The sequence below is a fragment of the Perissodus microlepis genome, chromosome 19 (genome assembly GCF_051167445.1).
Source record: "Perissodus microlepis isolate ML-2025 ecotype Zambia chromosome 19, ASM5116744v1, whole genome shotgun sequence".
NCBI classification, from domain to species: domain Eukaryota; kingdom Metazoa; phylum Chordata; class Actinopteri; order Cichliformes; family Cichlidae; genus Perissodus; species Perissodus microlepis.
The window spans coordinates 27,063,206-27,084,473 of NC_140479.1; the positions used below are offsets into that span (position 1 = coordinate 27,063,206).

General features: G+C 40.0%; 2 protein-coding genes across 2 annotated transcripts; one reads left to right on the forward strand and one right to left on the reverse strand.

Moving 5' to 3' along the window:
* Positions 1-107: 107 nt before the first annotated feature.
* fcf1 (FCF1 rRNA-processing protein) lies at positions 108-3,862 on the reverse strand. Its single transcript, XM_084914779.1, has 8 exons — positions 3,753-3,862; positions 3,361-3,425; positions 3,178-3,249; positions 2,931-3,079; positions 2,731-2,803; positions 2,545-2,632; positions 753-847; positions 108-612 (listed from the first exon to the last, which is right to left on the reverse strand). Exons 1-8 carry the CDS (start codon positions 3,753-3,755, stop codon positions 564-566), a joined length of 594 nt encoding a protein of 197 aa, XP_084770905.1. The 5' UTR covers positions 3,756-3,862; the 3' UTR covers positions 108-563.
* On the forward strand, positions 3,790-16,546 carry arel1 (apoptosis resistant E3 ubiquitin protein ligase 1). The gene is made up of 22 exons (XM_084914778.1): positions 3,790-3,896; positions 4,598-4,818; positions 5,232-5,400; positions 7,313-7,533; positions 8,121-8,192; positions 8,487-8,713; positions 8,817-9,054; positions 9,142-9,311; positions 9,479-9,659; positions 9,744-9,988; positions 10,296-10,373; positions 10,476-10,617; positions 10,718-10,839; positions 11,435-11,510; positions 11,620-11,729; positions 11,823-12,002; positions 12,350-12,475; positions 13,012-13,141; positions 13,264-13,322; positions 13,401-13,490; positions 13,584-13,759; positions 14,322-16,546. The coding sequence occupies exons 2-22, from the start codon at positions 4,671-4,673 to the stop codon at positions 14,422-14,424; spliced, it is 3,063 nt and encodes a 1,020-aa protein (XP_084770904.1). The 5' UTR covers positions 3,790-3,896; positions 4,598-4,670; the 3' UTR covers positions 14,425-16,546.
* The last annotated feature ends 4,722 nt before the right edge of the window (positions 16,547-21,268 follow it).

Sequence of the window (21,268 nt, forward strand, 5' to 3'; positions counted from 1 at the left end):
AGGAAATGTACTTCTTGATTATAAAATGTCACATTACTGTTAAATGTTAAATTAGCTCTGAGTAAACATCACTTTACACATTTAACATGGAAAAATGAAAGACAGAAGATATTTCAATAACACGTTTATTCAATGAAAAAAAAAATTGTAACAAAATGTTTCAAGAACAAATCACTCAATTAAATTATTTTGCAGTTTGAAATGTGATCAAATACACCCCATCCTCACTATGAATGAAACTTCCATCCATTCAAGGCTTATCTAATCCAGCTGACACTGGGTGAGAGGAAGGATACACGCCAGACAGGTCACCAGCTTATCACAGGGGGTGATCATCACAATCATTCACACTCAAACTCACCCGTACTGTCAAACCACAATCCCTAGTTAATGTGTTTGTTATATTAACCTAACATGTACGTGTCTCTGGACTGTACAAGGAAGCAGGAGTATCCAGAGAAAACAAAATAAGCCTCAATCCTCAATATTTTTTAATACAAATGAAAGGAATAATCAACAAGAAACTTCAGTCTATTTACACTTCTTGGTCAGCTGTAGATACATTAAAATCTTGGAGCACCGTAGTCATCAGGCATCCGCTCAATGTTATACCTGTTTTTAGAATCAGAACAAATTGATTTGAAAGTTAGCAATAACATTATTTTAATTTTATATTTGAAAAACACTTGGAAAATAAAATAGCTACAATCAAAGCTGCCATATATTTTAATTAAAATGCAGAACCCTGCTACCTGTGGTTTGAGATGTACATGATGGGCACTCCAGGGATCTTCCTGACCCTTCTCTTCAGATCTCGGTCAACAGTGGCCAGGATGTAACACTTGTGCTGCAGAAATATTTTTACATAATTTACATCTCCCCTTTGCAACATAGCCAGCGTTAGAAGATGGACATTTATACACATCACAGTTACTATTTGGCAATTTGCCTTTTATCAGAGAACTGTTCCAGAAAGCAGGATTAGTGTAAACTTTGAACTCTATCACACTCTTCTTCTTACTGACTGGTTTTCTTTAATAAACCTGAACTGCTTATTTGATTCCTTCTACAAACACACACATACATATATATTTTAACCGGTTTATTTACCAAAATTTTTAGTTTTTATGTTTTGTACCTCAGAAAATGTTTAATAAGATTGTCTTCTTTGCATATAATTTAGTTGCACTTTTACTTTTGTATAATGACAAAGATTCTGAATATATGTGCTTTGATATCAAGGTATCCATAAAGGAAAATTCAAATCAAGAGTAAATAATAAAAGAGTGGAACACACAAAATAAAATGCAATTCATGGACTTTTTTCCCTTCCTGTTTTCTAATTAATTTGATCATCCTGTTTTTTGTTGTTGTTTGTTTAAATACCACATATCACTAATATAATATACTCGGAACATATCACAACCTGAACTCAGAGTGATAACACAGAATTAACTGATCTAACTACAATCAGCTGTTCTGGGAACTGAGACTCTGAGGTGATTTTTGCACATGAGACCTGGACGATCTTGAGAAAAATCTGGTTTTAACTTTGTCTGAAAGCGTCCTTTCTCACATGTAGCACATAGCAAAACACTAATCGCTTCAGCTGGGTTCTCACTATTGGAACTACTCTGTTTAATTTCAGCCCGAGTACAGGGTAACCACTCGCCTCATCAAATCTGCAATCGGTGTCTGCAAAGTCAGACTTAAGAGATGCAGCATCATACCTATGTTTTATCATCTGAGAAGGGGCGTCTTCCCCAACGAAATGAAAACGTGAAAGAAAGAGACGACACGACCTGGACATCTGGCAACTGAATAAAACCTCATCCTCTTCCACATCAACTCAAGCATAATCATACTCATTTATTCCCAATATTGTCAAAGTTTCTTACTATCAGCAGATCAGAAAGATAGAGATTAGATATCTGACATTGCCATTTCCAGAAAGCTGACAATGAGCTGGCTAAACAACAGCAGCTGATTATAAGCTAACATTATTCCAGCTACTGTTAGGCTAAAGTGTCCTAAAAATCAATTTTCCATCTGTTGAACAGTTTTATTACATTGTCACATTTTATGAAAGTTAATTCAGTAAGTTTCTAAGTCCAACAATGTTTGTTCCACTTCAAAGAAAGTCTTACTAACACCACTAACAGCGGCAAAAACGACAGCACTAAAAACCATCAGTGTCACTGTCATCAGACAGAAGTGAGCTCATATACTCATATCAGATTCCTTTCACAATATTTTATAGCGTTCTCCACAGTAAATGCACATGGACACCAGCTGAGGTAAACAGCAGACTGCAGCAGACAGCAGACCTTTTCTCTACATCCTTTACGTAATTCCTTTGTTTAGGGAATAGCTGCAAAGACTCCACTCTAAAGAGTTTGAGTTGGTTACGTAGTTCCTTTATTTTCTGTGGTCAATTTTTAAGGCTACCTAATTGTGTTATCTTACTGTTCAGCTCTTGTGTCTGCTGACAAGCAAACAGCTGGTGCAAATAAATTAACACTGACATTTAATTGCATATATTACCTGTGTTACTCGTTGGACTAAACAGTCATCGGCATAAGTTCCCTTGTGTGTGCAAGGCAGACGCTCAAATCTTGGATCTTTTGCTATCCTACAAAAAATAAACGAGGTGAAGACTGTTTCAATAACAAACATAACTTTAAATGCATTCAAGTTTCGAAACACTTATTTACATCAAGCAGCCTTTACCTGAGCGCGACTCTGTATTTCATTCCAAGCTTTTCAATCTCAGCCATTACACAGTCTGTAATATATGGTATACCTGGATGGGATGGAATTTATTTAAAAAATTCATATAAACTGTTTTATTGGATGCTGATATAAAACAAGTGACATACAGCAACTTTATTATTTTCATAAAAAAATTCCCACTGAGCACTAATACTTACATTTGGCATAAAGGCAGTCCATCATAGACTGAACAATGTCCAGTTTGGCCTTGATGGAGAAGTTTATAAAGTTTGTGTCAACCAGAATGTGGTATGGTGGGCCAAGCTGAGTGTTGTATTGAAAAAAGAGGCACGATGGGTACTTAGTCCTGCACAAAAATCAAAGAAATCAAAGAAATTAAACCAAATTCATGATCAAACACTTTTTAACGATCCAATGCGTATTTCTGTTGCGTTGCTAACTTACACTTCTCTCTCCTTCAGCTGCGAAGGGTCTTTCTTCTTTTTCTCTTTTGCTTTGGCTCTGTCTGACTCTTTTCTACAAAACAAACGATGAGTTGTGGCAGCTTTTTACGTGGGAAGTGGGTGAAGCAATGAATCACATGGCTCTAAATAAAGCAGAGACGCAGAAAGCACTGCCGAAACTTACATTCTTTGGTCCTTGAGACTGATCATTCTTTTCATCGCTGCATATCTCTTCGTTTTCTGCTTCCCCTGCATTGATGAAGCCCAAAATTGATCACAACCAACACTTAACAGCATAAACTTCAACTGTGTTAATATCTAATTTTCCTAAATAGAGTGACAAAACCTACTCAAAACCTTTTGAAACGTTAACGCTCGTTAAAAAAAAGATACCGTTCACTGTTTAACCTTTAAAACTAAAGAGCTGATGTGGAAACATTGCATTAGCATTAGCATGTTAGCTTAACGGTAAATCTGCCAAAACTCTCTAACCTTCAAGTTTAAAAAAAAAAGAAGTTATCTAACAACAATTGTTAAGTCGGTGATGTTACTCTGATACAGTGAGAAACTACGTACCATTTCAAATTTCAGTGACTGAACCCACAGACCGGCTACAAGTACGACTTGCTACCCTCGTGTTAGCAATGCGCAGACGTAATCAAAAATCGACGCCCGTTCTGCGCATTTTCCGGTGGCTACGCTAGCGCCTCGCAGACGAAGGTAACTGCAGTGTTTAATAATAGTTTGACTATATTACAATATTGCATTTGTTCAGTTTTGTTTTGTGTAGTCGTGGTTTTGCAAAAGGCACCTGTGACGCTATGCACCTTAATAACCATTTTGGGACAGGCGACGAGATTTCTGAAAGGACGCTGACATTCAGGGCTAACTCTGCTAGCTGTTAGCGTTGTGTTGTCTGGTCGGAGTGCTTCTGTAGCAGTTGTTAAGGGTAGCCTTCCCACTGTGTCAACAGACCAGAGAGAATTGATGATGTTGCAGTTAACCTTTTTATTTTCCGAGGCTTTTGACCTTCCCAATAAATTTTAGTTAGGCTTTCTGTTTGAATATGTTATTTCTTTAGTTAGCAGGTATTGTGAAAACGTGCTGGCAGCTGAGCTAGCGAGACCAGAATGGTTATCAATATCTGTCATAATCAGTAGCTGCACTGTTGGTCTCTCATTAGATTTGACTTGCATATCTTTGACCCTGTTTGTCCTTACTAAAAGGAGGTTTGTCAGAGCCTCGTTTTTCATACATATTTCAATGCCACGGATTTCGTATTATTCTGGACATTTAAATATTCATGCTTTGTTGACAGAACAGTCTACAGCGGGGCTCCTTGGTGTTTCCATCTACTGCTTATTTGAGCAACTTTTTCTTTAAAATCCCATCTGGCTAAACTCGTTTTTCCTCTGTTGTAGGAGATTTGAATAACTCGGTGGTGTTTGGTGTTTGAGCACGGAGAAGTCTGAGTGAAGGCTGAAAGATGGTCTGATGGACCGCCGTTTCTTCCTGACCTTCCTCTTCTGCTCACTGTCGTGGATCTTTTTCTGGGAAGTGCGCTGGAAGAAAGGAAAAGAGAGTCAGATCGAGGAATGGCTCAAAGGACATAACCTCTCTCAATACAGAAACTTATTTGAAGGTCAGTGGATCACCGTTGGCTTCAATCCTACCTGACCAAAACAATACAGACATTTAGCTGATTTCTTTTTCTTTTAAAGAGCAAGCTAATGTTAGTAATATGTGTGAGAAGACTTTCTGAGTTTTTGCAGAAATAACAGAGGCAAAAGTATCACTTTCAACTGGATTTACTATGGGTTTATTTCAGAGAGATTGCATTACCTCTAGGTTTGACTCTGATGATATTTTTGTTTTGATCAGTAAACATTCAGACTAATTGATGCCAGTGGCATGCACATACAAACAGCACAGGCTTAAGCTTTCATTATAGTAGGTTTTAATGAGGATCTAGACATTTCGGGTCATTATACTGATGTGGATTTACTGGCAAGTATGAGTATTGGAGATTTTATATGCTGTTCATGTGCCATCCAGATGTTCACACACTTGAGGAACTGAGTCTGAGTGTTCTTAGTCGTTTGGAAGAGGTGGTGAAGGAACAGCAGCGCTGGAGGGAGATTGCAGAGGCTCACATCCAGCTGCTCCGAGACTTTGCCTTCCAGGAGTGGCTTTGCTCCCAGAACCTGGAGCACTATTATCATACGTAAGCAATGAAAAGTCTTAACTTGAACATTTCTACTAATCTGGTATGAGCAGCAACCCTTTGATGTAATCAATTACTTTTTGCCTTGTCATAAATATAGATTATTCCAGGTGATTTCTAAGATTTTGTTTATTTTTTTTAACGCTTGGTTGTTTCATGTTGGTTAACACACACTAGGTTTATTTATGTCCACTTGAGGGCACCCTCTCCATTCACGGCTAGCTGAGTCTGCTGACACTGAGCTGTGTAGGCTGCAGTGTTTTGGAGGGTCACTGCAGTAAAAAGTATTCTTTAGAGACTGCATTTGTGAGACCCTGCAGTAATGCAGATGTTTCTGTATATGTGTTGGGTGCTTTATTCTGATTCAAACAGAACCAGCTATGATTAGTATTAGTTATTGCGCTATCAAAACAATGACAAGTGTGCTGGGATTCTTTTTTTGAGTAAACTGTTATGTTTCTAGAGGTCAGCTTTGTTTCGGAAACATGGAAAATACTGTTTGTTAGGAAGATTCCTGACATTTTTAGTGGGATACAGTGTCACATTTCTGAAGGTCATGGCTGCAACACTATAGCTGCCTCCACTGCTGTTGGCTTTTATATAAGCCTTCATTGCCCACATCATTTTTTTCTGTGCTTTTGGTTCAGTAAAGAACTGAAAAAGCCAAAGTTAATTATTAATTTTTTTTTATCAAAATATAGTGTAAGTGGGGATTTAAAGTTGCTTTTAGTATTAGTTGTACCATTATTGTCAGTATGTACATATTAAACTGAGACAGCATCGCACATGCTGATTAACAAAGGATAGAAAAGGCAGTCTTACAGTTGATTTGTTTTTAGTTATTCAGATAATATTTTTATACTAATCTCTATTTTTGCCCATAAAGATCATGCTGTGAAAGCGTAATTTGAAAGTGTACTTTATTGATCCCCGTGGGGAAATTCCTCTTTACATTTAACCCATTCACTCAGTGAAGCAGTGGGCAGCCATTGGGTGCCCGGGGAGCAGTGTGTAGGGACGGTACCTTGCTCAGGGGTACCTCAGGGTAGCTGTTCAGGGGAATCGAACCCCCGACCTTCCGGTCATGGGGCCACCACTCATGTGCCCCACAAATGTGCCAATTGTGGGGCTGAGGGTCAACATTACCCACATTGAGCTATCCCTTTTCCCTGCATGAGCTCGGTGTCAGCTGACACAGAGACAGTATGAACATTTGTTTTAGAGGATTAAAGGTCTTCTTTGTATTCATTAATACACTGTATTTACCCAGTCCATTGTTGCTGATCTGATTTTGAGCTAATGTTGTCAGGAAGATTTTATAGGATGCCTCTAGCTAGTAAAAAGGCGTATGAGGGATCATTTGTGCCAAATGCAATTAGTGATGCTGTGATGTTTTTTCTGAAGTTTTCTGTTGTATATTTATTAATGTGTGCTGATAATTATCAGTATATTTATTTATTATGGATTTGTGACTTGGTGAACCAAAGATGATTTTCCATTAATCTGGACAGTAGAGTTATTATAATTCTAATAATCTTTTGCTGTGTCTGTCTTGGCTCATCCAGTATTTTCCTCCTCCATGTACACCACAGGAATTAGGTTTTTTTTCTCCTTCATTTTATTTTATTTATTTTGAAAAAGGCTTGTTGGAACATGTCATGCGATGTAACTTTTGCAATACTGGAGTAGTTTAGGAGATAAGATTGAGGCTCCTGGCCTGAATTGTACTTAAACCAGATTTTGTTAAGCATGCCGGACAGGTTGTGTGGGGTTGGAACTGCATTCTTGTTTAACAGACCTTGAGTTAAAGTTAGGTTTCAGTCCCGAAGCCTAAAAGAAAGGCGGTTGCTTAATGCTAGATTCATTTCTATTACCTGCTTGACATACTTTCACTTTTTGTTTTACACTGCAGACTGAAGACCTTGGGTTGTATGAATTTGGATGACCTCTCTCAGTTTGACAGTCAGCTGCAGCTTTCTTTAGCTGCCTGGGGCTACTACTACGAAGACTACATAAAGTTGTCTACAGGCATCAAGATCCTCCAGACCTCCAGGGGGAGTCGTGACCAGGACTACGAGATCCGGCTGGTGCACAGCCTCGCTGAGAGACGTCTGAATGAGAAGTGGTCATTTGGTGAGACCCTGATCACGTTTTTATTGTTGCCTTTAAAGAATGTTAGTTGTGGTTGCGTTCCCCAGCTGCAAAGTATCAACAGGCATTCAGATACAAGATATAAACCGAAGTACTGTTTGCTAAGTCTTTTCAAGGGTTTTCACAAATGTTACTCAAAGAAGCATAGATCATTTGAAAGTAGCTCAAATTCTCTAATGGAGAAGTTATGTGTTACTTCATCTGTTTGACAACAAAACAACTCTTTGTTTTTCTGTCTGTTCCCTGGTGTGAAAAAAGTCTTTTTACACCTACTGTGGAAAAATCTCTGTCAAATAAAACATGTGAATGTTGTCTCTACCTTACCAGCTTTCCTGTTGTTTAACAGGGTGTGGTTTTTCATACTAAAGGACAAAGCTGGACATTTTTGTCACACCCTTTCTTTGCATTTGATTTAAAAATAAATTTAGTGGTATGGAAGACCTACCCGAATTTACATAATAAGAAAACTATGTGCAAGCATTGACACGGACTCTGCAGACAAGGAAGAGGAAGTGAGTAGTTTCTACAATTGAAGTAATCAATAGTGCATTGTGTTACTGTCTTCTCAGCGGGAGCTCTCATATTTGGCTGTAGTGTGGCACTGTGCTTCTTGATAAGGGACCTCATGTTTTACGTGATTGGTGAGTACAACATTATCTGGTAGTGCAAGAGGCTGGGCTGATATGGTTGGTGTTTACTTGTATGTGACTGATTTTTATTCCTGCTCACACTTTGGCTTTAGTTGGTGCTGCTGTTTTTTTTGTTTTTGTTTTGTTTTGTTTTTGTGTTTGTTTGTTTGTTTGCTTTTGGTTTTTTTTGTTTTTTTTTAAATAGTTGGTGATGAAACGTTGCTTAAACTTTAGTTATTTTAATACTGAAATGTTTTTTTGCAAACATGAGTTCCAACTCTTGTGCTTCTTTCCTTCTTGTGGCAGGTGGAATTACTGTTTCCATCATAGCGTTTGTCTTTACCATCAAGTTCCTCTGTGAGCTTGCGGCAAGGGTGGTCAGCTTCCTGCAGAATGAGGATCCAGGGCGACGCGGTGATCGTAGCATCTACGACTATGTCCGGGGAAACTACCTGGACCCACGTTCCTGCAAAGTGTCGTGGGACTGGAAGGAACCACAGGAAGTGGGACAGACTATGAGTTTCAGAGTCCAGGTGACACTAGATTCTAGATGTTGAGAAAGGAAAAAGAGATGATAATAAAATCTCATTTCAGTATTAAATGACACTTTTTATTTTTCTATTTTCGCCTTTTCAGCTGTTCTATAAGAATGGTCAGCCTTTCCCAGCACATCGGCCTGTGGGGCTGAGGGTCAACATTACCCACATTGAACTGGCCCTGGACATCCCTGTCACACAGGAAGTCCTGCAAGACCCAGAGTCCAATGTAGTCAAAGTGGCTTTTACAGTACGCAAGGCTGGACGTTATGAGGTTGCAGTCAAGCTGGGTGGACTGAATGTGGCCTATAGCCCTTATTACAAGATATTCCAGCCAGGTAGATACATAAAATGTTTTCATGCAGTTTACATGTCAAAAGTCTTTATTTTGGATGACTATATTTCTGTTCTCTTTTTCACTTCAGGTACAGTTGTTCCATCCAAAACCAAGATAGCCTACCATTTCTCCACCCTGGTGCTAACAAACGGACAGCGGCACACTTTACAAATTGAGCCCAGAGACGAATATGGAAACCCTACTAGTAACTCCACATCTCTGACAGATGAAGCAAACTACAGTGTCCATGTGCACTCTGTAAGCGAGTGAAACTCCTTTTCTTTTACCCATTAAACTGAGATTATTTTCTTGATGATGACGAGTATAAAACCTAGGATTAGTTTTTATTCTTAAGTTGCACAATTGCACAACCATTAGCTTTAGAACTAAGCTTGGATTCATTTGTAGTCTTTCTGCTCTTTCAGCTAGGCACAGCAGATGATGACAGTCTGGAGGGCCTCTACAGCAAATCTGTTTCAGTGAACAAGCAGCAGTGCCAGGTTCTGTTGAGACTGACCCTAAAGAAGACTGGTTGTTTCAGGGCTCGCATCTCCTACAAGGATCAGCCGCTCAGCAATGGGGAATTTGACATAATTGTTCTCAGTGGTGAGCAGCTTGTACATGCTGAAGAGAAATGTATTAGCTACTGTTTTCATAGCCTAATGCTCCTCTTTGCATGTCACATTGCAGAGAATGAAAAGGCCTGTGTGGAGAAGAATGTATCCACTCCTGGCATAAGCATCTACTTTGAGGCATACCTTTACAGTAGTGGGAACTACAGCAGTTCATCATGGCAGTTACCAGCCTCCTCTTTGTTGGCTCCCCAGAGGAGGCCCTCCATGGGAGAAGAGGAGGATGAACATGACTCTCCTGTGGAGGGACAACCTGAGAAGGTCAAGAAACCAAAAAAGGTCTACTGTTACATATCGCCAAAGGTAAGTGACCGGTGGCAATATAATGGTTAGGTATTGGAACCAGAATCACCTTTACTGTCCTCGTCCTCTAGATCAGTGCCCACATTCATACATACACATACAGACCTATTTACACAAAAGCTTTAATACCTGGATTATATTTTATGAAGTAATAATTGAAACACTTCAGTTGTTCTTGTATGCTTATTGTCGCTTCCAATTTATTTATTTATTTATTTATTTATTTATTTGTTTGTTTTAAATTCAGAGATTTTAAAACTGCCGGTATGAAAATATGAGGGCATTGAACCTGAGTTTTTTCAAACAGCAATTATCCGTGAAGGAATTCTACCTGAAAATTATTCCATGGCGCCTTTTCACCTTTCGAGTATGTCCAGGAACAAAGGTAAGCAGAACTAATGTTAGACAATCCTGGAGAATCGGTATATATTTTTTAGATCGCTTTGTTTTATACGTGGTTAATGTTTAATTGAATTATTTTCTTTAGTTTACCTATTATGGTCCTGACCCAGTTCACAAGTACCTAACTCTAGTAGTGGATGATGGGATACAGCCTCCTGTGGAGCTAAGCTGCAAAGATAGGAACATCATGGCTGCCACCTTCATTCGCTTCCTGCACAAGAATATTGGTTTGTTTGAGTGGAACGCCGTTACTTTTGCACGATCTGCACTTATTAAATTACTACTACAGTTTTCCAAAGAGACGGTATTTGCTAATGTTGTTTTTAGGCGGCTCTGAAACGTTCCAAGACAAGGTGAATTTCTTTCAGCGTGAACTCAGGCACATCCATTCCAAGAGACCTCGCACCAAGACCTGCCTAAAAGTCAGCCGACACGCCATTCTGGATTCAGTAAGTCTTACGGCGTATGTTATTCTTTCTAGTGGAAAAGCAGAAGAATAGACATAATTTGTCTAATCCAGTGTGTAATATGTGGTACGTAATTTATTTCTCCAAAACAGTGCACCAGAATGACGTTAAGCCAAGTTTTCCGATTTAAAAAGAAAAAAAGTCACATGTCACTCTGACCTTTTTCCAAAATGTTTTTTCTACGATGCCAAACACGGTGAAACAGTGCTCCCTTTTGTCTCTGTGTGTGTAGTACGCATGTCTGATATATTCCTGTATAAGAGTTGAACTTGGCAGGAGTTACAGGATTTTGCATTAACCAAATGGCGCGTGTTAATCTGAGGCATGATTTCACCATCTGAGTATGAGCCAGACACACACACACACACACACACACACACACACACACACACACACGTCAGTCCTCTGAGATTTCAGTTTCAAGTGTTTTTTGCTTTACATTTAGGACGTTCTATTTACTCTAATCAGATTTATTTATTTATTTTTATTATAAGCTATGTTTTAAGACCACAGGTGTAATCATAACAGTGACGTGACCATTATGATGTTTCAGTTGTCGTTTTTGTTCTTTGTTCAGTCATTGAAGGCCACAAGGAACTTCTCAGTGTCTGACTGGAGTAAAAACTTTGAGGTCGTGTTTCAGGAAGAGGAAGGTAAACGCACAATTAACACGAGGCCTATTGGAGTACTGACATTTTGCCTCAAGCACTTCACTTAAAATCAGAAAAGGATTTAAGGTGCGTTAAAATCTTTCCTCTACAGCTCTGGACTGGGGTGGTCCACGCAGGGAGTGGTTTGAACTGATTTGCAAGACCCTCTTTGACACATCGAATCAATTGTTCACCCGCTTCAGTGACAACAACCAGGGCCTTGTGAGTTTCTGTTTTCAACCCTTTGTATATTCTGTATACACCATCAACACTTAGTTTTGAAACTCACAGAGAGTATTCGTCTTCATTTTCCAGGTACACCCAAATCCCGAGAGGCCACCCCACTTGCGCCTAAAGATGTATGAGTTTGCGGGTCGCGTTGTAGGGAAATGTCTGTATGAGTCTGCTCTGGGTGGAGCCTACAAACAGCTGGTTCGAGCTCGCTTTACACGTTCCTTCTTGGCCCAAATCATTGGCCTGAGAATGAACTACAAGGTATGGAACGCAGTGCATTCCAATTAAAGAGACATTTTGCTCGGAAGTTGGAAGGTCACGTCTCCTTTGTTTATCCTCTAGTGTCAACTGTTCTATCTCATCACTTAAACATTCCTGACAAAGCCAAGAAACCTCATTTCTTTCTTGGCATTATTTATTTAACAGAAAACTACCCAATGTGTTTGGCTGTTTATCCAAATAACTTCGCTTTCAAAGTTGAGAACTCCAGTCCACCCAGTCATCTTTTTATCCTTCCCTGCTAGAAGATGAAGTACCGTGTTTATTTAAAAACGTAATTTTTTTTTTTTTTTTTTTCCCTGGGTTTTCGTTTGATTTTCCACATGCAGTACTTTGAGACGGATGACCAGGAGTTCTACAAAACTAAAGTGTGCTTCATCCTAAACAATGACGTGAGTGAAATGGACCTGGTGTTTGCCGAGGAGAAGTATAGCAAGTCGGGACAGCTGGAGAAGGTGAGGCAACACTTTGGAAAGGAACCTCCCCTTATTTTCTTTCTTTTTTCTTTTTCTTTTTTTTTTCTTTTTTTTTAAGTACTGATGTAGGAGATCCCAGGAGATTGAAGCGGTAAACCAAACAAAACAAACCATATTGCTTGTTTGGCTAGAGCCTCAATTTTTCTTAAGAGGAAGAGTGGTGAGTTTATATAAAAGGATGGACGAGTAGAGTTTGGCATCCTTTATAAACTTTGTTGTTCACTTGTAAAATATCACCCAAATAGCTGGCTGCATAAATCTGTGATGAAACCAAGCTCAGACTCGCAGATTTTTAATTAAATAACGACGTTACTTCATCAAATTGTTTCTTTAACATTAAAATGAATTGCCCAAATATTTATAAATTAGCTGAGAAGTAATGTGACATTTTTCAACAGGGTTTCTGGTCTTATATGTACTAATTCTTTCCTCTGGTTCTTGCTGTTATTTGCCAGTTTTCAACATACCTTAAATGTCATTTTCTATCATTTTCACCCCGTCGTCCTCTCTTCCAGGTGGTGGAGCTTATATCTGGTGGAGCTCAAATTGCTGTGACCAATGAAAACAAGATGCATTATCTTAACCTGCTGGCCCAGTATAGACTGGCCAGTCAGGTAAGAGATGAGGTGGAACATTTCCTTAAAGGTAAGGAAATGAAGCTAGCACACAGCTGCATTTTTGCATTTGTATTTTTCTTGCCAGTTCCTCTCATTTGAAATCTCTGGTAATGTGCACATAATTGGTGCATTTTTCCTGATCAATTGCAGGTTTGAATGAACTGGTTCCAGAAAACCTGCTAGCCATATTTGATGAGAACGAGTTGGAGGTATGTGCGATGTATTGTAATTAAGTCCTGCTGACATTTTAATCAACACCGGATATTTATGGATTTTTGTGCTTCTAGCTGCTGATGTGTGGCACTGGTGACATAAACGTACAGGACTTCAAGGCCCACGCTGTGATTGTTGGTGGATCATGGCACTTCCGAGAGAAGGTACGTCACGGACGCTTTTCTTATCTTGCCTTCTTCCCTAGCAGCTGGTGGAAATGTCTGATCTTGTTTGCTTTTCCTTTTTCCTTCCCTCAGGTGATGAAGTGGTTCTGGGCGGTGGTGTCTAGCTTCACGCAGGAAGAACTGGCTCGTCTTCTGCAGTTCACCACCGGCTCCTCTCAGCTACCCCACGGCGGGTTCAACACTCTTTGCCCCTCGTTCCAGATCATCGCTGCCCCCACACATAGCACTTTGCCCACTGCACACACCTGGTGAGTAGAAGCACACATACTGAGAAAAAAAACATGCCTCAACAGTGCTGCTATGTGTTTTTCTGACTGCTGCCAAATCCTGCATCATGTCTAAAACAACAGTCTTCTCACTGATGATATAAATCTTTAAGACCAGATCACACGTACAGTAAAAATCTTTAATTGTACAAGAAAAAATGTTATTCAAACAGGAGAAAATAGCACATTTCTGTGGAATAGCTTCAGTGGCTTATTTATACATACTAATGAGTTTTTTTATGGCAGCAACAGGATGGCATACATGGGACTGAGTCAAAATAAACTGTGAGAGAGTGAAAAAAAAATCCCCCACTGCAACACCATGGCTCACTGATATGTTTTTAATAGTTGTTGGAAACAATAGAGCTCTGTGATGGTGTGTTTTGCTATATCATGTCTGGAAATGTTTAAAATCATTTCAGTTTTTGGTCTTTTAATTAGATTTTTTTTTTCTCTATACATAAGAAATAATGTAATATCAGCCCGTTCTCCTTTTCAAATCAACAATAGTTCAACCACATGCTGACTCTCTGTGTCTGTCTAGTTTTAACCAGCTGTGCCTCCCTACCTACGACTCCTACGAGGAGCTGCACAAGATGCTGAAGCTGGCCATCAGCGAGGGCAGTGAGGGTTTTGGCATGCTCTGACTCTTCCATCAACTGGCACTGTGGTTTCACACATACAAGAGACCAGCACTGCTCCACTGCCCTGGTTTCCTGCATTCGTTCACATTTAACAGGTGGACTTGTTGGCACTACCCTCTCTAATAAATACCCTCTCTCAAGATGAGCGAGCGTTTCAGGAAGTCCCAGGAGTCTGTGGTGAATCTCGTATGAACTCTAGTGCTACTGTATATAAAATATTCCACTTTTGTATAAGGAAAAAAAGACAAAAATGACAAAATTCCAACTGCTGAAAAAGGGTGTTTGGACAATTTTTATTTCCTGATGCTAAAGTTTGCTTAGTTTTATATGCTTGAGAGACGAATAATACTAGAGCAAAAGCCTTGAGTATAACTGCTTCTTTGGCATTTTGCAAACTGAAGAACACTTAAGTGCAACAGCAGCCTACATGTGACGTGGGTGACACGTGCATCTACAGCACTTTGGCCTTAATCGATCAGGGACTGATGTGTGTATGTAAATATTATAATATCACTCTTTAATTTGTACATACTAGCGCGTATACAAATGTTTTCATCTTGTTACTTTTTGATTTAATATTTAAGGAGAAGGGATTTACTTTACTGTTGCACGTTTGATGGGTTGAGATTTAATATAATTTCTACAAGTTGTTGTTTTGTTTTTTGTTTTGTTTTTCTATCTGAGCAGAAGTGGTTTTAAAAGGAGCCAAGTGATATTGTTTCTCTATATATTTTAACTTATTGTGTCTTGAAAGTAAAGTTTCTGTTGTCCCTTAATCTTTGGTTTTATGTTTTATAAACCCGCCTTATTCATGCCCTTTGCCTCTGATTGTATCCCGGGAGGTGCGTAGGTGAGAGAAACATACTCAACAATAGTAGGTAATAGTCATGTTATAATTTTTCTCTTATTACATGCAGAGGTTACTGTGGATGTGAAAGCTGTTTGGGTGTTGGAGGGCTGAGCCCTTGTATAACAAACATTTTGTTATATAATGCTTTTGACTGACTCATTCACAGCCTTTCATGGGTTTACCTCAGAATCTCCTTTGCCACCTATGCATCCTCTGACACAGGTGTGTATGTTTTCATGCACATGCATGGCAAACGTGCATACGGTTTGTTCATAGTTGCCTCCTTCCAGCCCTGACTGTACAACCTTTAGCCATATGCTCCATCATCCTGTAAGCTAAGCAAAGCATCTTTGAACAATAAGCCCTGTTTCTTTGTTATATTGTTGTAAAACGATTTATTTTTATTGCTGTTAGTTTTGTCGATATCCTGAGCCAACAGAAGTGTTTCCTTGTTTGTTTGTTTTATGAAGTTTTTTTCTTATTTATTAGCACTTCCTTTTGTGTTGCAGAGTTTACATGGTCATTGGCCAATTTGGAGAAGTCTGCTGACAGCTTGTAGAGCATTTAGGAAAAGTGATGTTTACTCATAGCAAACAGAAAATGTTAATAGGTAATGATTCTTCTTAGTAGTGTTTTGATTAGTTTTGCCCCGTAAGCAGTCAAATTTGACTCAAGAGATTGAACTTAGTAAATGGCAAAGAAATCCCATTTTGACAGTAGGTGTTGGATTTATTTGCATTGGCTCCTCAGTGCCAATCGAATGTCAGAGCTTTAGCTGATCTTACAGTGTTAAAGAAGTTTGTGAGGGTTTAGGCGCTCGTGTTTGTTTGGGTTGTGCAATGTTGACCTGACCTTCAGCACCAGTACCAAAAGCTGACATCATATTTATCCAGCACAAAGCGTAAGCATTACTTGTACGACTTGATCAGTGTAAACAAGTATAACTGAGTTCTGTCCTGTAATTTTATGTTGTTTAATGTTTTGCTCTTCACGATCATTTACTCCTCTGTTTTCTGTTTAGATGCTGTTTTGGATTAGATGGCCTGAGTGTGATTTTTAGCAATTTAGATGTTGTGAAATATTTGCCTATGAAGTTGAAGATGGGGTGGGGTCCGGGGGGGGGGGGGTCGGGGTAATTCTTTCCTTTTACTTCTTTGTTTTGTTTGTTTTGGGTTTTTTAATAAGCCTCTGCTGCTGATGAATGTTTGAGATTCTCTGGATGGAGCTACTTTGTTTATGGGAATAAAAATGATGGAATAAATTCTTGTCATCTTATTTCAACCTCTGTATTGTATTTATCTTATCTGACGTGTTATTACACACCCCTATTTCCACCCAAAAACCCAGTCTATGGCTTGGTGCCTCACATGTGCTGGTTTGAAAATTGACCTTGATCTGACCCTAAAACACCCTGTAAACTAAAGTGACGTTCATTTAGAAAGCTGGAATAGGTGTAGTGCTTGAGAATAAGACTTTCTTGGCCAGACGAATGCATGTTTTAGACACAAGAGGGCACTGGCTCTACATGTGACATGAGCTCACCATGAGTGACAGATGCGTGCTGCATCTTCTATAATCCCCACAGACAGGTTGGCTGCAGTGATGAGGGAGCTTTCCTGTCTTCAGATAACCCTCTACAGGGAGTGCAGAATTATTAGGCAAGTTGTATTTTTGAGGAATAATTTTATTATTGAACAACAACCATGTTCTCAATGAACCCAAAAAACTCATTAATATCAAAGCTGAATGTTTTTGGAAGTTGTTTTTAGTTTTAGCTATTTTAGGGGGATATCTGTGTGTGCAGGTGACTATTACTGTGCATAATTATTAGGCAACTTAACAAAAACAAATATATACCCATTTCAATGATTTATTTTTACCAGTGAAACCAATATAACATCTCCACATTCACAAATATACATTTCTGACATTCAAAAACAAAACAAAAACAAATCAGCGACCAATATAGCCACCTTTCTTTGCAAGGACACTCAAAAGCCTGCCATCCATGGATTCTGTCAGTGTTTTGATCTGTTCACCATCAACATTGCGTGCAGCAGCAACCACAGCCTCCCAGACACTGTTCAGAGAGGTGTACTGTTTTCCCTCCTTGTAAATCTCACATTTGATGATGGACCACAGGTTCTCAATGGGGTTCAGATCAGGTGAACAAGGAGGCCATGTCATTAGTTTTTCTTCTTTTATACCCTTTCTTGCCAGCCACGCTGTGGAGTACTTGGACGCGTGTGATGGAGCATTGTCCTGCATGAAAATCATGTTTTTCTTGAAGGATGCAGACTTCTTCCTGTACCACTGCTTGAAGAAGGTGTCTTCCAGAAACTGGCAGTAGGACTGGGAGTTGAGCTTGACTCCATCCTCAACCCGAAAAGGCCCCACAAGCTCATCTTTGATGATACCAGCCCAAACCAGTACTCCACCTCCACCTTGCTGGCGTCTGAGTCGGACTGGAGCTCTCTGCCTTTACCAATCCAGCCACGGGCCCATCCATCTGGCCCATCAAGACTCACTCTCATTTCATCAGTCCATAAAACCTTAGAAAAACCAGTCTTGAGATATTTCTTGGCCCAGTCTTGACGTTTCAGCTTGTGTGTCTTGTTCAGTGGTGGTCGTCTTTCAGCCTTTCTTACCTTGGCCATGTCTCTGAGTATTGCACACCTTGTGCTTTTGGGCACTCCAGTGATGTTGCAGCTCTGAAATATGGCCAAACTGGTGGCAAGTGGCATCTTGGCAGCTGCACGCTTGACTTTTCTCAGTTCATGGGCAGTTATTTGGCGCCTTGGTTTTTCCACACGCTTCTTGCGACCCTGTTGACTATTTTGAATGAAACGCTTGATTGTTCGATGATCACGCTTCAGAAGCTTTGCAATTTTGAGACTGCTGCATCCCTCTGCAAGATATCTCACTATTTTTGACTTTTCTGAGCCTGTCAAGTCCTTCTTTTGACCCATTTTGCCAAAGGAAAGGAAGTTGCCTAATAATTATGCACACCTGATATAGGGTGTTGATGTCATTAGACCACACCCCTTCTCATTACAGAGATGCACATCACCTAATATGCTTAATTGGTAGTAGGCTTTCGAGCCTATACAGCTTGGAGTAAGACAACATGCATGAAGAGGATGATGTGGACAAAATACTCATTTGCCTAATAATTCTGCACTCCCTGTATACTTTAAGTCTTCCACACAGAGGGAATCCCTCCATTTACGAGCATTTCTCATTCTCTCCTTCATGCTCGCAAATACAAAATAAAGTTAATTTAACTTGGAGGGGTAAATTAAAATTTGTATGATGATTCCTAAATGCAGAAAGCATAATGGGGGGGGGGGGATGGCTTCCATCATATGGAGGCAGCCGCAGCAACACAGGATGTGATAGAAGTACACTCTTGCCCTCCTGTTTGTTTTCTCAGTCGATGTCTGATAAGCCCTCAACTAAGAAAACATCTTTAATGCCTGTGGCTATGCAGGTCCTGTGGCCATCAGCACGATACCCACATATTCCTGGCGCGACTCCACGTACTGTGGTCTGAACACTATCAGGAGCCGGGAGAAGGCATCTTGAAGTACTTGGAGGCAGAAGTCCAGTTATTTGGTCTTGGCATGCACCTGTGGATTTGCATAATGGTCTCTCTCAAATTTCCCCCAGGAATGCTCGGTAAAGAGGGACCACAAATCAGAAAGTTGTCCTCTGGCATCTAACTAAGAATAATGTACCATGTTGGAAAGGCCTTCTTTCCTTACAGAACCCGTGGGAGATCGCGCAGCAACAGTACAGTGTTGTTTTTTCTGTGTGTTTTTTAAATAAATTTAAATCTGATGATAAAAATTCCCTAGAAAAAATATGTTTCTCAGACAAATTTTCCATGCACTATTCCATAAACAACTCCAGACCCAACTGTAGCTTGGTTTGGAGGTTTAGGGTTTGCCAAGTTCCTGGAGGGGGGGGGAGTCAATTTATGGGTGGTTCTCTTTGACCAAAGAATTTACTTACTCATTTGAGATGAGATGTCTCTGAGATGTCCGTCGGTTTCTCTGATCAAAGATAATTGTCCGCAGACAGGGATCCACACAAGGGAGACAACACAAATGTGGCACGCCTTTATGCATCTTTAGAACATGACCGCGCGCTCTCTTCCCTGCTAAACAGCCGTGGGGGTTGTCTGCTTCCCATTCCAACATGCAGGTCCTCATTACCCGATTGGACGGTGCTGATTAACTGCCAACTGGATTGGCTGCAGATATTTATCATCTGCGATGATTGGGCCAATTTAGACTCCAATCTTAATCAAGGTTGTTGAAGGACAGCAGCAGGCCGGGACTTCAGTTCTCTCCAGGAAGTTCACCGTTACTGTACACAATCTAGTGATTTCATGTTACATGCAAATGCGTCCAAACCCTCCCAAACATCAGCTCTCTTCATATGCTGGTCCTCTAGAACAGGGGTGCCCAATCCTAGTCCTCGAGAGCTACTGTCCTGCAGTTTTTAGATGCATCCCTAATGGTTTGATTACCTCTTCAGCATGCCATCAAGTTTGGCAAAGGCCTGATAACAAGCCATTCATTTGATTCAGGTGTGTCAAAACAAGGATGCATCTAAAACCTGCAGGACGGTAGCTCTCGAGGACTGGGATTGGACACCCCTGCTCTAGAAGAAGCAGAGTATGAAAGAAGAGCCTCCCTCCATCCGCAATGGCTTACCACAAACGCTTTGTGTGACTTTGACTGTTTTTTGGGGGAAATTCTGCCTCAGCTGTGCCTTCCGAAGTTGGCCTATCAGCATCTTAGAAGTGTGGTTCTGCTATTGACGTTGTTGAGTATTATGGAGAAAACAGCTGTAAGAAATGCACATCACAGTGATGACAATGGTCTGGCAACTGAGTGCGGCACAGGAATGTATGGATGGGATGTTACTGCTGATTAAAGAGATTTTTTTCCCCCCCGTGATCTCTTGATATTTCACAGATTCTCTGTTGCTCCTATCAATTCTTCTGTTATTTAAGTGATGAGACCTGGCTCTCAACACTTAGGCTGAGATGACTGCAAGTCTACCTGGAACAGCACGTAAAAGCGGCCTGACAAAGGAGAAAGGGCCTTGTTTGAATACATTCCTCTGTCGGGAACAGGACCGCCAACATGTGCTTTGTTTTGAAAGTGATATAAACGTCCATACGTACAGCTGAGGTCAGAGACAAGCAGAAGCACGCGTATTGAAAAACTGCTAGCGCGGAGATTAAGTGTCCCCCAGCTGATGGCTGTCTATATTATATATGATGCTGGAATGTGCCTATTGATTCATGGGGTTAGCTGTCCTGCTGGGATGTGCAGCTGTACTGTATTTGATATGTTGGGAAACATTTCAGTAGTTATATTTCTTTTGTAATAACAGGGACTCTAATGTTGATTGTCTAACTGTCTGAGAAATACCCCATGCTGCTCCGCCCTTATTGTTAGCACAGTTGTCACTATAGCGTATGTGAATAGGCTGTGAATTGCAGCTTAGCCATGTTAACAGCATGGGTCGCGGTCTAGTTGAGTCTGTCACCTGACCATTTTAATCTAGACTGAAACATCTTGACAGTTTTGTACAGTTTGTCTCCTAGTAACTTTCTTCAACTTTTCCCCATAACACTAGGCTTTTCTTTTGTGTCTGTTGGACTCATTGTCAGTGGGACAGATATCTATTGCAGAGTAGCTGATTCCTGATTGAGACTTGTCCTGCATCCCCCTCAGAAAACTGAAATATCTCAGCACTACTCTGTACATTTAGGCATTTGTGGTTTCCCCAAGTTAGTGATATTTGATTTCTCTTCAGCTGCTGAATTTGACGCAGATCTACTACAGCTCATCTAATGCTATCACTAGATGAAATCTATTTTTAGGGGATTTATGATAACAAAAAATTATGATAATATCTTTTCTAGTGTAATACTATAGTACTAAAGTCTTTAGCCTGAACTCTCTTAGGCAGCTTTCT

Excerpts from the sequence above, each read along its gene's own strand:
- arel1 (XM_084914778.1), top strand. The coding sequence starts at position 4,671 with ATGGACCGCCGTTTCTTCCTGACCTTCCTCTTCTGCTCACTGTCGTGG. Across the intron at positions 8,193-8,486 it reads CCTCATGTTTTACGTGATTG|GTGGAATTACTGTTTCCATC; the intron begins GTGAGTACAACA and ends TTCTTGTGGCAG. Across the intron at positions 10,618-10,717 it reads CTTCCTGCACAAGAATATTG|GCGGCTCTGAAACGTTCCAA; the intron begins GTTTGTTTGAGT and ends TGTTGTTTTTAG.
- fcf1 (XM_084914779.1), bottom strand. Across the intron at positions 2,804-2,930 it reads GGACTGCCTTTATGCCAAAT|GTATACCATATATTACAGAC; the intron begins GTAAGTATTAGT and ends CATCCCATCCAG. Across the intron at positions 2,633-2,730 it reads AAATACAGAGTCGCGCTCAG|GATAGCAAAAGATCCAAGAT; the intron begins GTAAAGGCTGCT and ends TATTTTTTGTAG.